The 13,774-nt window shown below is 40.6% G+C and overlaps 1 protein-coding gene across 1 annotated transcript in view; it reads left to right on the forward strand.

The window, feature by feature from the left end:
- FBXW10B (F-box and WD repeat domain containing 10B) overlaps window positions 1-13,774 on the forward strand; it is a 45,984-nt gene that overhangs the window by 22,992 nt on the left and 9,218 nt on the right. Inside the window, exons 9-10 of the mRNA XM_037165539.2 lie at window positions 3,511-3,659; window positions 4,626-4,768. Of these exons, the coding sequence (XP_037021434.2) occupies window positions 3,511-3,659; window positions 4,626-4,768 (292 nt within the window). The remainder of the gene's footprint in view (window positions 1-3,510; window positions 3,660-4,625; window positions 4,769-13,774) is intronic.

Below are 13,774 nucleotides of genomic sequence, written 5' to 3' on the forward strand. Positions count from 1 at the left end.
AACAAAACATGATTCTGTGCACTATGAGAACACTACTTATCAGGTCCAGTCAAGGCTGTGGAAACACTGCTTCCCTTAGTTACCCAGACACCTGGGTGAGGAAACGAGATTGCCTTCACTTACCCTACAAGACCTTTGATCTGTTCTTTCATTTGGGCCATTTTTTTGTTTTGTTTTGGCAAGCCTGTTTCACAGTAAGGGGCAGAGTCTTAGGTATCACCAGACTGGGTGGTGCAACCAACGATGCTGTGTTGTGGCACTGTATGTGGGGGAAGGGTCTAAGAGGAAACAATGCCACTTGCTCAGCTTTCAGTGGCTTTCAGTCACTTCCTCTGCTACCCACAAGCAAATTATGCCCTTCTGGTGCTGATTCCCGGGTGGGTGGTTTTGTGTACATTTGAGGACCCTGTGGCTGTCTCTAACAAACTCTATTATGAGTCTGGGAGTTTTTCCTGACACCTCAACCCCCACAGGTTTTTCAGTCAGAGATTTTTGAGACTTTAGAGGCTTTATTTCTCTACACTGGAACCTTGGGTTATGTGGTCTGTCTTGCTCCCCAGTTGTTTGTCCCAGTTTATTCACACACTGTGGGACCACCCACTGTGCCAGCTACCACCTCAACTAATCTATGGAGCCACTGCCTTGCCTTGAGGCCTCTCCACCCCAGCTGCCCATCTCCACCTTTCCTACTAGGCTGGATGAATGTTTCTTCTTTAACTCCTTGGTTGTCTGACTTCCATACAGTTTGATTTTCTGGCAGTTCTGGTTATTTTTTGCTTTTAAATTTGTTGTTGTCCTTCTATTGGTTCTGTGAGGAGGCAAAGTATGTCTATCTATGCCCCCATCTTGGCCAGAAGTCTCAAGTTAAGGAATTTTAAAAGGAGAAATTATCTTGGGTTTTCAGTGTGGACCCATGGGTAGTCACACAAATTCTTAAAAACAAACTTTCTTGTCTGTGATCAAAAGGACATGTGACTGCTATGACTGGTGTGGCCCAGTGGGTTGAGCATTGTGCTGTAAACCAAAAGATCACTGGTTCAAATCCAAGTCAGGGCTTATGCTTGTGTTGCAGGCCAGGTTGTGGGCATGTGAGAGGCAACCGATCAATGTTTCTCTCACACGTCTGTGTTTTTCTCCCTATCTTTATCCTTCTTTTCCCCTCTCTAAAAAAATTGATAAAATCTTGGGGAAAAAAGGAGTTGTGACTGTAGAAGAATGGTCAGAGAGATGCAACACTGCTGGTTTGAAGATGAAGGGAGAGGTTCATAAGCCAAGAGATGTGGGTGACCCCTGAAAGGCAGAAAAGGCAAGGAAATCAGGCCCCAGAGTCTCCATAAATGAACATAGCCTGAACATGGCCCTTCCAACACCTTGATTTTAGCCTTTTGTGGTCAGGTCAGATTTCTGTAAAATAGTAAATTTGTGTTGTCTTCAGCATCTAAGCTTTGTGGGAATTTGTTACAGAGGCAATGGAAACCTACAAATTGAGTGGGATTCCCAAGGACATCCAGGTGAAAGTTGCAGTGGGAAGATGCAGGGATGGCTATACCAGTTTGGAGCTCCAGATCTGTCGATTTGGTGGTTTTCAGTTGTAATGAAGATGGAAGCCCCAGTTATGGGTGAGATGTTCTGTGCAAATCAGGAGGAAAGACTGAAGGGAAAAAAAAAGTAAAGGACCCAGGAAACCACAGCATGTTAGGGATACATGGAGGAAAAAATGTGGGAAAGGGAGAATGTGGTGGTGTTATGTTTGCAGATATTTACATCTGCTTAAGATACTCTCTACCTCTTTGCCCTCCTCAGCCTGAATGAAAGTCCCATTGCCGTCATTGCTTTGAGAAGGAAAGAAGGATGAAAGAGGGAGGGTCTGATGGTGGAAGGGCAAGCAAGGACTCAAGCTTGAGAGAGTCTTGGGGACCCCAGGTAGGGCCATAACAAGGCAAGGGAAGTTAGGCCCTTGCCTCAGGTGTGAAACTTCAGAGGGCACCAAAAGAAAGCCCCTCGGTAATCAAGGTACATATTTTAATGCAGTATTTAAAAAGTCAAAACTAATGCACATTATGAAAAAATATCAAAGATCTCTCTTACCTTAACCTTGGCCCTGGCCACCAGCCTACCTGCTTCCCCTGGGCTTTTCCTGCCTGCCTGGGTTACCAAAATAGAAAGAAAAAGTGACCAGTGGAGATCTGAAAGGTAATTCCCCACTTCTTAAATTCTTTAAACCAGGGCATTTTGTCAATATATATTTTAATTCCTCTTTCAATTTTCACATACCTAATTTGATAAAAGGGCCAATATATATGTAAAAAAGAAAAAAATTCTCAGGTAGTTAAAAGTAATCTACCTGATTAACTTTAGCATGCCAAGGTCAAGGGCATGGCCTTGCATCCAGATTTCCTGGGTTCAAATGCCACCTTAATCTGCCAATCAGCTATGTGATCTCGAGCAGGTTGCAGAACCTCTCTATGCCTCAATTTCCTCACCTGTGTAGTGGGGAAGACTAATAGTGCTTGTTTTGTGAAGATGACTTAATACATGTCAAGCACTTTGAATGATGCCTGGCCCATTGTTAGTGCTATACAAGTATCAGCTGTGGTTATTTTGTCTTAGGTAAAACATTCTGTTTCTTGGGAGGTACTTTGGGGGCTGATAAAACTGACTTTAATGTTCTGATCCCTGAATTCTTGGTGACTACTTTCAATATTTGCCTTGAAGCTCTGTTCTCCCACTCACCCATTTACTCTCATATTCACCCAACTCGCAGTGCCCTAGGCCAGAGGTCCCCAACATCTTGTTAGGAACTGGTCTGCACAATAGGAACTGAGTGAATGTAGGGCAAGCAAGCAAAGCTTTGCTCGAATTACTGCCTGACCTTTGCCTCCTGTTTCCCCACACCCCATCATCCTCGTCCACAGAAAAACTGTCTTCCATGAAAGCAGTCCTGGGTGTCAGAAATGTTGAGGACCACTACCCTAGTCTGTTGCTCTATCACCGTCTATGTAGAACCAGCATTAAACCTGCTCCCAGCTGTGACAATCTCTCAATTAGTTAAATTCAAGTCAGATTTGAAAATATTTTAAAATGTGAATGAAAATAGATAGTTTTCTCTCCTTTAGGGTAGAAGTGTGGGTCAGAAGCATAGCATCTGGGAAGAATGGCACCACACAACATGAGCTGTGATTCTCCCGACATCGCCATAGCAAGCTTTCTTCAGGCTTGAGGAGTCTCATAGGCAATGAGCTGTCTAGCACTTGGACCCTAGGGCTAACTTCTTTGGTTACAGCCAAGGTCTAGACATTGCTGGCTCTCCCATGAGCAGGAAGCTCTGTGTTGCATGTGGTTGGAAGAAGAAGAGCCTGTGGGGGTGCCAGCCCAGGCAAAGGTTGTCTGGGATCTGACTTGATGGGCTCCAATAGTCTTAGCTTCTGTGATGGGGTGTAGAACTTCACTGTAAATCCCCTTCTCATCCTCTTGCCCCACCCACCAACCTTTCTCTTTCCTCCTTTTCAGAGTGGGATGTAGAGACAGGGAAATGCCTGAAGACATTTAAACACAAAGACCCCATCTTGGCCACCAGGATCAATGACACCTACATTGTGAGCAGCTGTGAGCGAGGGATAATCAAAGTGTGGCACATAGCCATGGCTCAGCTGGTAAAGGTGCGGGCAGTGGGCTGAGGAGGGAATGGGGCACTGGCGGTGATGGGTTGGAGAAGACTGATGGTCTTACCCCATGTTGTTCCATAGACCACCCTGGAAAATCAAGTTACAGTCACCACAATGGTGGTCCAAAAGAGTTGAAAGGGAAGGCCCCCTCCAATACTGAGCCATTGCGTGTTGGTGGAATGTCAGGGCCCACATGATTATTGGGGTGGTAGTGGAAGGCTACATTCTGACTTGGCATTATGGATGGGCTCAGGATATTTTAACAGCAAAAAAAAGTACCTTTTCTTTTTCCAGAATATTCTACCCTGATTCTGGCATGGATAAGGGAATGAACAAAGTCACAATTATTTTTCCTCTTACTCTCTGATGAAAAGAATATTGGCTGTTTTGAAAGTGTTTGAATGTTCACATACGCAAAATGTTCTCGCTGGTCTTGAAACCCCCTGGCTCTAGTGGGTGCTAGTGAGGTGTCATTTATGCCAGGAATGCAGGATCACAGTGAGAAGCCACTGGCAAGGTGGGTAGATTTTTTCCCACCAATCTTGTTTTCACTGTGGTCTAGTCAGAGTTTGCAGGCACAAGGACTGCCAGGTGCCTTCTGGGCCCTGGTAAGGAGCTGGGATGGAACACTCTGTTGCAGCAGAGGATGGTGAATCCTGGGCCTCTGGTGCTCTACAAAGATGGAGCGTGCCTCAGCTGCAGACCCACCAGAAGCCAGGTTTCTCCCTAATCACATTCTTCTTTCATGGGGGAGAGAACTTTGGAGCAACAGAGGCATGGACTCCAGCAGCTTTCTTAAAGCCAAAGCAGAGTGGGCTAGGTCAATACCCAGTGAGTGGGAGTCATGGATGGGTGCAGTGTGACTTTGAAATTTATCTGAAGACGCTTCCAGTTTTGGCCCTTGGAGGAGTCACACTTGAGTTGAAGATGGACTAAAAACAGAGGCAGCTTTCCTTGCAGACTCTCAGCGGCCACGAGGGAGCAGTGAAGTGCCTGTGCTTTGACGAGTGGCACCTCCTCTCAGGAAGTGCCGACGGCCTGGTCATGGCCTGGAGCATGGTGGGCAAGTACGAGCGATGCCTCATGGCCTACAAGCACCCCAAGTACGTGCCTGCAATGCCCTGTCTGAACAATGTAGTGCTGTCTCCTTTCCCCATCATAGCCAAGGCCTTGATTCTTGGTAGATCAGTCCCTCCGGCTGCCTAATGACCTGTTGCCCCCTTTGCTCCTCACCCATTTGTTTTTCCTTCTTCCTTGCCTGTTACCAATCCCCTGCACCCCGCTCTGTTTGACCAGTCCCTCTCACCCCTCCCCCACACTTGTTTTCCTTAAGAAATAATAATACTAGATGTGGATTTTGAGAAATGGTTAGAAGATTATACTTATGACACAGGTGATATACTTATACCTACTAAGTGTGTGAATATTTGCAGAGCTGTTCCAAATAATGCCAATTCCAGTAAACCCAAAATTTTTGGGATTGGCCTTTTCCTCATGAAGCTTGTGTTATAAAAGCTTAAAATGATCCAAGTGACAAAGGTTTAAAAATGACTGAGGCTTTCTCTGTCTGACCTATTTCACTTATATGTGGAATCTAAAGAATGATATAAATGCACAAATAAAACAAACAAACAAACAAACAAAAACCAGACTCATAGGTGCAGAAAGCAAGTTGTTGGTTACCAGGTGGGTGAGGGGTTCAGGGGCTTGGTAAAAAAGGTGAAGGGAGTGAGAAATACAAATTGATAGTTACCTAATAGTCATGAAGATATAAAGTATACATAGGGAATATAGTCAATAATATTGTAATAATTATGTATGGGGCCAGGTGGGCACTAGACTTACTGTGGGGATCACTTCATAACTTATATAAATAAATGTCTAAACACTATGCTGTATGTCTGAAATTAATATAAAATAACATTGAATGCCAACTGTAATTGAATAAAAAAAAACCTGAAGGCTTAAAGGAGCTTACTTAAAGTCTGTGGGCTAGATCCTATTCCAGGGTAGCAAATGAGTTTTATTTTATAGTTCCTATCGCAATTTAGCGGTGGTGGCTGCTTACAGCCATTTGAGTAGTCTGAGGTCACACCTGGGCATATCTGGAAAGGGTATTGTGGTCAGTTAATGATTTTTCTGTGGCCATAGATTTTACAGGCTTCTCTGTGCCATTCCTGTGCTACATGAATGATTCTTCTTCCTCTGAGTGCAATATAAATAATTCCAGGGGATGGAATGCTATCCTGATTGATTAAAACAGTAAATGGATCTTCCAGGGTGATCTATCAGGGAATAGTTATTTAGTAAAATACATCCTTAAATTTCCATATACTCTCAAAAGAACCTCTTGAACAGGCACATTGGCTTTGTGGGAGATGGAAGGGGATTTGGGTATCCATGTGTATGTTCTCTGTCTGTGGCATGTAGCTGCTTTCTTGATGGGTGGGTGTTAGGAAGGGCCAGTGTTCAGTGATTTATCCAACCCCTAGGGGATTATCAGTAACTCTCTTACATGTCATCTGGATTACCAAACCTTGATCCTAGGAAAGGTGTCAAACATTATGATTTCATCTGAAAATTGTAATTAAATGCTTTTAAAATGTTCCAAGTACAATTCAATAGGATTTAGTTTAAGTATTGGAAAGTAATTTGTTTCCACATAACCCAATAATTTGATCACTATTCCATGAATCCATGAGCTTCCCACTCCACTTTAGCTATGAGATCTTCTTAAATCATCCTCACTTCCACCAAATGACAGCTCCAACATACCACTCGCATTGGTCTTGTTACCTTGCAAATCCACAGATATCTGGAGGACGTGGTCAATATTCTTGTTTATATGGCCTCCCCTCCTACTCATTAGTTTTAGTCCTGTACACGTGTAAATACTCAGTAAATGTTTCTAACTGATTTGAGAGGACTAATTTGACAGATTGCCTTTCTGGAGAGTTGTTACAGTGATTGGGCTGATACCCATATTTTGAATATGACATAGATGACAAAACAGATATAGTTACTGTCTATCTTCTTGATCTAACTTTTCATCCATAATTAAGACTATGCATACAGTGTGGGAGAGAGTGGATGTGAGAAATACAACCAGAGGATAGAAAGTAGGGCTGACAGCAATGATGATCTGTAGAGAAGCTTATGTAGTTTGTTGTATCTTTTAAAAAAAACTCCTTGATTACTTAATGTCTTTTCTACAGCGAATATTATAATAATATTTTTTCTTTCAATTTTTAAATTGATATAGTTTATATAACATAAAAGTCACTATATAATAGAACAAACACTTCGAAAATTTATATGGAACCATAAACGAGCCCGAATAGCAGCTGCTCTTTTGAGAAAGAAGAACAAAGTAGGGGGGATCACAATACCTGATATCAAACTGTATTACAAGGCCACTGTAATCAAAACAGCCTGGTACTGGCATAAAAACAGGCACATAGACCAATGGAACAGAACAGAGAGCCCAGAAATCAACCCAACTCTCTACAGTCAATTAATATTCGACAAAGGGGGCAGTAACATAAAATGGAGTAAAGATAGCCTCTTCAACAAATGGTGTTGGGAGAACTGGACAGCTACGTGCAAAAAAATGAAACTTGAGCACAGACTTACACCATACACCAAAATAAATTCAAGGTGGATATAAGACTTACATGTAAGTTATAACACCATTAAAGTCCTAGAGGAGAACATTGGCAAGAAAATCTCAGACATTTCACGCAGCAACTTCTTTACTGATATGTCCCCTAGAGTAAGGAATGTAAAGGAAAGAATAAACAAATGGGATCTCATCAAAATAAAAAGCTTCTGCATGGCTAAAGAAAACAGTATTAAATTAGCAAGACAACCAACTGTATGGGAAAACATATTTGCCAATGATACCTCAGACAAAGGTTTAATCTCCAAAATATACAAAGAACTTACACGACTCCACTCTAAGAAGACACCCAACCCAATTAGAAAATGGGAAAAGGACTTGAACAAACACTTCTCCAAGGAGGACATACAGAACATTCAGAGACACATGAAGAGATGCTCAATATCATTAGCTATCAGAGAGATGCAAATTAAAACCACAATGAGATACCACTTTACACCACTCAGGATGGCTATCATAAACAAAGCAACAAACAACAAATGTTGGAGAGGTTGTGGGGAAAAGGGGTCCTTAGTTCACTGTTGGTGGGATTGCAGACTGGTACAACCATTATGGAAAACAGTATGGAATTTTCTCAGAAAAATAAAAATCGACCTGCCTTTTGACCCGGCAATTCCACTGCTGGGATTATATCCTAAGAATCCTAAAACATCAATTTCAAAGAACCTATGCACCACAATGTTCATAGCAGCACAATTTACAATAGCCAAGAGTTGGAAGCAACCTAGGTGCCCATCAGTAAATGAATGGATCCAAAAATTGTGGTACATATACACAATGGAATTCTATGCTGCAGAGAGAAAGAAGGAGCTACTACCTTTGCAACAACATGGATGGAACTGGAAAGCATTATGCTGAGTGAAATAGGCCAGGTGCTGAAAGACAAATACCATATGATCTCACCTTTAACAGGAAGCTAAACAACAAAACAAACAAGCAAGCAGAAAAAAAAAAACAAAGACACTGAAATAGAGAACAAGGGGATAGTGACTGGAGGGGAGAAGGAAGGGAAGTTAAGGGGAAAAAGGGGGAGGGATTTGGAGGAACAAATAGGAAGGACACAGGGATGAGAACTAAGGGGGGTGGAAATGGGAGGGAGGTGGGGAGCAAGGAGCAAGTTTTACAACAAACTATTGTTGTAAAAAAAGAGTATACTAAAAACCATTGATTTTGTACTTCTATGTTATATAGTGACTTTTTTAAAAAATTTTATTTAGTTATTTTTCAAGTACAGTTTTTTTGTCTATTTCTCCCATCCCAGCCTCCCCCACCCCTTGCTCCCCACCTCCCTCCCATTTCCACCCCCCTTAGTTCTCATCCCTGTGTCCTTCCTATTTGTTCCTCCAAATCCCTCCCCCCCTTTTTCCCCTTAACTTCCCTTCCTTCTCCCCTCTGGTCACTATCCCCTTGTTCTCTATTTCAGTGTCTTTGTTTTTTTTTTTTCTGCTTGCTTGTTTGTTTTGTTGTTTAGCTTCCTGTTAAAGGTGAGATCATATGGTATTTGTCTTTCAGCACCTGGCCTATTTCACTCAGCATAATGCTTTCCAGTTCCATCCATGTTGTTGCAAAGGTAGTAGCTCCTTCTTTCTCTCTGCAGCATAGAATTCCATTGTGTATATGTACCACAATTTTTGGATCCATTCATTTACTGATGGGCACCTAGGTTGCTTCCAACTCTTGGCTATTGTAAATTGTGCTGCTATGAACATTGTGGTGCATAGGTTCTTTGAAATTGATGTTTTAGGATTCTTAGGATATAATCCCAGCAGTGGAATTGCCAGGTCAAAAGGCAGGTCGATTTTTATTTTTCTGAGAAAATTCCATACTGTTTTCCATAATGGTTGTACCAGTCTGCAATCCCACCAACAGTGAACTAAGGACCCCTTTTCCCCACAACCTCTCCAACATTTGTTGTTTGTTGCTTTGTTTATGATAGCCATCCTGAGTGGTGTAAAGTGGTATCTCATTGTGGTTTTAATTTGCATCTCTCTGATAGCTAATGATATTGAGCATCTCTTCATGTGTCTCTGAATGTTCTGTATGTCCTCCTTGGAGAAGTGTTTGTTCAAGTCCTTTTCCCATTTTCTAATTGGGTTGGGTGTCTTCTTAGAGTGGAGTCGTGTAAGTTCTTTGTATATTTTGGAGATTAAACCTTTGTCTGAGGTATCATTGGCAAATATGTTTTCCCATACAGTTGGTTGTCTTGCTAATTTAATACTGTTTTCTTTAGCCATGCAGAAGCTTTTTATTTTGATGAGATCCCATTTGTTTATTCTTTCCTTTACATTCCTTACTCTAGGGGACATATCAGTAAAGAAGTTGCTGCGTGAAATGTCTGAGATTTTCTTGCCAATGTTCTCCTCTAGGACTTTAATGGTGTTATAACTTACATGTAAGTCTTATATCCACCTTGAATTTATTTTGGTGTATGGTGTAAGTCTGTGCTCAAGTTTCATTTTTTTGCACGTAGCTGTCCAGTTCTCCCAACACCATTTGTTGAAGAGGCTATCTTTACTCCATTTTATGTTACTGCCCCCTTTGTTGAATATTAATTGACTGTAGAGAGTTGGGTTGATTTCTGGGCTCTCTGTTCTGTTCCATTGGTCTATGTGCCTGTTTTTATGCCAGTACCAGGCTGTTTTGATTACAGTGGCCTTGTAATACAGTTTGATATCAGGTATTGTGATCCCCCCTACTTTGTTCTTCTTTCTCAAAAGAGCAGCTGCTATTCGGGCTTGTTTATGGTTCCATATAAATTTTTGAAGTGTTTGTTCTATGTCTGTGAAATATGCCATTGGTACTTTAATAGGTATTGCATCGAATCTGTATATTGCTTTGGGTAGTATGGACATTTTGATGATGTTAATTCTTCTAATCCATGAACAAGGTATATGTTTCCATTTGTTTGTGTCTTCCTTGATTTTGTTCTTCAGGGCTGTGTAGTTTTCTGCATACAGGTCTTTTACCTCCTTAGTTAGGTTTATTCCCAAATATTTTATTTTTCTTTTTGCTATATCGAATGGGATTTTTTTCTTTATTTCTGCTTCTGCTGATTCACTGTTGGCATACAAAAATGCCTTTGATTTCTGGATATTGACTTTGTAACCAGCTGTTTTGCCAAACTCATTAATTAGTTCGAGCAGTTTTTGGGTAGAGTCTATAGGATTTTCCATGTACACTATCATGTCATCTGCAAACAGTGACAGTTTTGTTTCCTCCTTTCCGATTTGGATGCCTTTTATTTCCTTTTCTTGCCTGATCGCTGTGGCTAAAACTTCCAGCATTATATTGAATAGAAGTGGTGAAAGTGGACAACCTTGTCTTGTTCCTGATCTTAGTGGAAAAGCTTTTAGTTTTTTCCCATTGGGTATGATATTGGCTGTAGGTCTCTCATATATGGCCTTTATTATTTTGAGAAATGCTCCCTCTCTTCCCACTTTGCTGAGTGTTTTTTATCATAAATGGGTGTTGTACCTCATCGAAAGCTTTTTCTGCATCTATTGATATGATCATGTGATTTTTGTCTTTGCTTTTGTTTATGTGATGTATTACATTTACTGATTTGCGAATATTGAACCATCCTTGCATCCCTGGGATGAATCCCACTTGATCATGGTGTATGATCTTTTTGATATATTGTTGGATGCGATTTGCCAATATTTTGTTGAGGATTTTAGCATCTATGTTCATCAGCGATATTGGCCTGAAGTTTTCTTTCTTTGTTGTGTCTCAATCTGGTTTTGGAATAAAGATGATGCTGGCTTCATAAAAAGAATTTGAGAGTTTTCCATCCTTCTGGATTTTTTGGAATAGTCTGTGGAGAATAGGGGTTAGCTCTCCCTTAAATGCTTTGTAGAGTTCTCCTGTGAACCCATCTGGTCCAGGGCTTTTGTGTGATGGGAGTTTTTTGATTACTGCTTCAATTTCTTTTGCTGTTATTGGTATATTTAGATTTTCTGCTTCTTTTTCACTGAGTTTTGGAAGATTGTATTTTTCTAGAAATGTGTCCATTTCCCCTAGGTTTTCAAATTTCTTGGCATACAGTTCTTCATAGTAATTTCTTACAATCCCTTGTATTTCTGTGGTATCAGTTGTAATCTCTCCTTTTTCATTTCTGATTGTGTTTATTTGTGTCCTCTCTCTTCTTTTCTTGATGAGCCTACTTAAAGGCTTGTCTATTTTGTTTATCTTCTCAAAGAACCAAGTCCTGGATTCATCGATCCTTAAAATTGTGCTTTTAGTTTCTATGTCATTTAATTCTGCTCTAATCTTGGTTATTTCCTTTCTTTTGCTTGCTCTGGGCTGTCTTTGTTGTTGTTCCTCGAGTTCTTGCAGGCGTAGGGTTAGGTTGTTTGTTTGAAATGTTTCTATTTTCTTTAGGTAGGCCTGTATTGCTATAAAATTCCCTCTCAGGAGTGCCTTCATTGTGTCCCATAAGTTTTGGGTTGTTGTGAGATCATTTTCATTTGTTTCCAGAAACGTTTTGATTTCTTCCCTAATTTCATTCTTGACCCATTCATTGTTTAATAGCATACCATTCAGTCTCCATGATTTTGGGTGCTTTGGGTTTTTTTCTTTGGGGTTGGTTTCCAATTTCAGTCCCTTGTGGTCAGAAGATGCTTGGTATGATTTCAATTTTCTTGAATTTTTTGAGGCTCGTTCTGTGTCCTATCATGTGGTGTATCTTTGAAAATGTTCCATGTGCATTTGAAAAGAATGTATATTTAGCTTCTTTGGGATGAAGGGCTCTATCTATATCAGTTAAGTCCATTTCATCTAGGGTGTTGTTTAATGCCACTATCTCTTTGTTGATAATTTGTTTGGAAGATCTATCCATTTTTGATAGTGGGGTGTTAAAATCCCCTACTATAATTGTGTTGCTGTCTATATCTTTCTTGAAGTCCTCTAAGATTTTCTTGATATATTTGGGTGCCCCTATGTTTGGTGCATATATGTTTACAATGTTAATGTCTTCTTGGTGGATTCTTCCCTTGAGTATAATGAAGTGACCTTCTGGGTCTCTCTTTCTGGCCTTTTTTTTGAAGTCTATTTTGTCCGATATGAGAATTGCTATTCCAGCTTTTTTTTCTTGTCCGTTTGCTTGGAAAACTTGTTTCCAGCCTTTTACTTTTAGTCTGTGATGGTCTTTTGTCCTGAGGTGGGTCTCTTGTAGGCAGCATATGTGTGGGTCATGCTTTCTTATCCATTGAGCTATTCTGTGTCTTTTGATTGGAGCATTTAATCCATTTACGTTTAAGGTTATTATTGATAGGCACTTATTCATTGCCATTTTTGTACCTGTGTTCCTCTCTGTCTCCCTCTTATCCTTCCTTCTCTTAAAGCAGTCCTTTTAGTATTTCTTGTAGAGCTGGTTTGGTGGAGGCATATTCTTTTAGGCTTCCTTTGTCTTGGAAGCTCTTTATTTGGCCATCTATCTTGATTGAGCACCTTGCTGGGTAAAGTAGCCTTGGTTGTAGACCTTTGGTTCTCATTACTTGGAATATTTCTTGCCATTCTCTTCTTGCTTGAAGTGTTTCCATTGAGAAGTCAGTAGCTAACCTTATTGGGGCTCCCTTGTATGTAATTTCTTTTTTCTCCCTTGCTGCCTTTAAGATTCTCTCTTTGTCTTGGAATTTTGCCATTTTGATGATGATGTGTCTTGAAGTGGGCCTCCTTGGGTTCCTCTTGATTGGGACTCTCTGTGATTCCTGGATTTGTGAGACTTTTTCTCTTATCAAATTAGGGAAATTTTCTCTCATTACTCGTTCAAATATGTTTTCTATCCCTTGTTCTTCTTCTTCTCCTTCTGGTATTCCTATTATTCAGATATTATTACGTTTCATATTGTCTTGCATTTCTCTTAATCCCTCTTCATTCTTTCTGAGCCTCTTTTCATTTTGTTGCTCTTTCTGTGAGATGCTTTCTACCTTGTCCTCCAACTCACTAATCCTATCCTCTGCTTCATCTATCCTACTTTTGAAACTTTCTACTGTGTTCTTCAATTCAGAAATTGTATTCTTCATTTCCTCTTTTCCCTTGCTGATAGTTTCCATTTCCTTTTTCTTGTTGATGTAGTTTGCAGAGAGATCATTGTAGTTCCCCTGTAGTTTCTGGTAGTTCACTGTGAGCTCTTTGAACTTCGTAATAACCAGTGCTTTGAATTCACTATCTGATAGTTGATCAGCCTCTATTTCATCTAACATTCTTTCTGAAGTTTCTGCTTTTTCTTTCATTTGGGGATTGTTTCTTTGACTTCCCATTGTTTGAGACTCTTCTTGTTAGTCTCTGCTTCTGAAATTGATCTGTTCTGAAACCCTGGTTTTATGGCATGAACTTCTGTGGTATGATCCTTGTGAAGTTCAGTGGTGCAGACTCCTTTAAGTTTCTTGATGTTCTTCGTCTCCACCTACTCTCATGCTGGTCCTCGTGC

Source organism: Artibeus jamaicensis, unplaced genomic scaffold (assembly GCF_021234435.1).
Source record: "Artibeus jamaicensis isolate MK-2021 breed Jamaican fruit bat unplaced genomic scaffold, CSHL_Jam_final contig_781, whole genome shotgun sequence".
Lineage (NCBI taxonomy): Eukaryota > Metazoa > Chordata > Mammalia > Chiroptera > Phyllostomidae > Artibeus > Artibeus jamaicensis.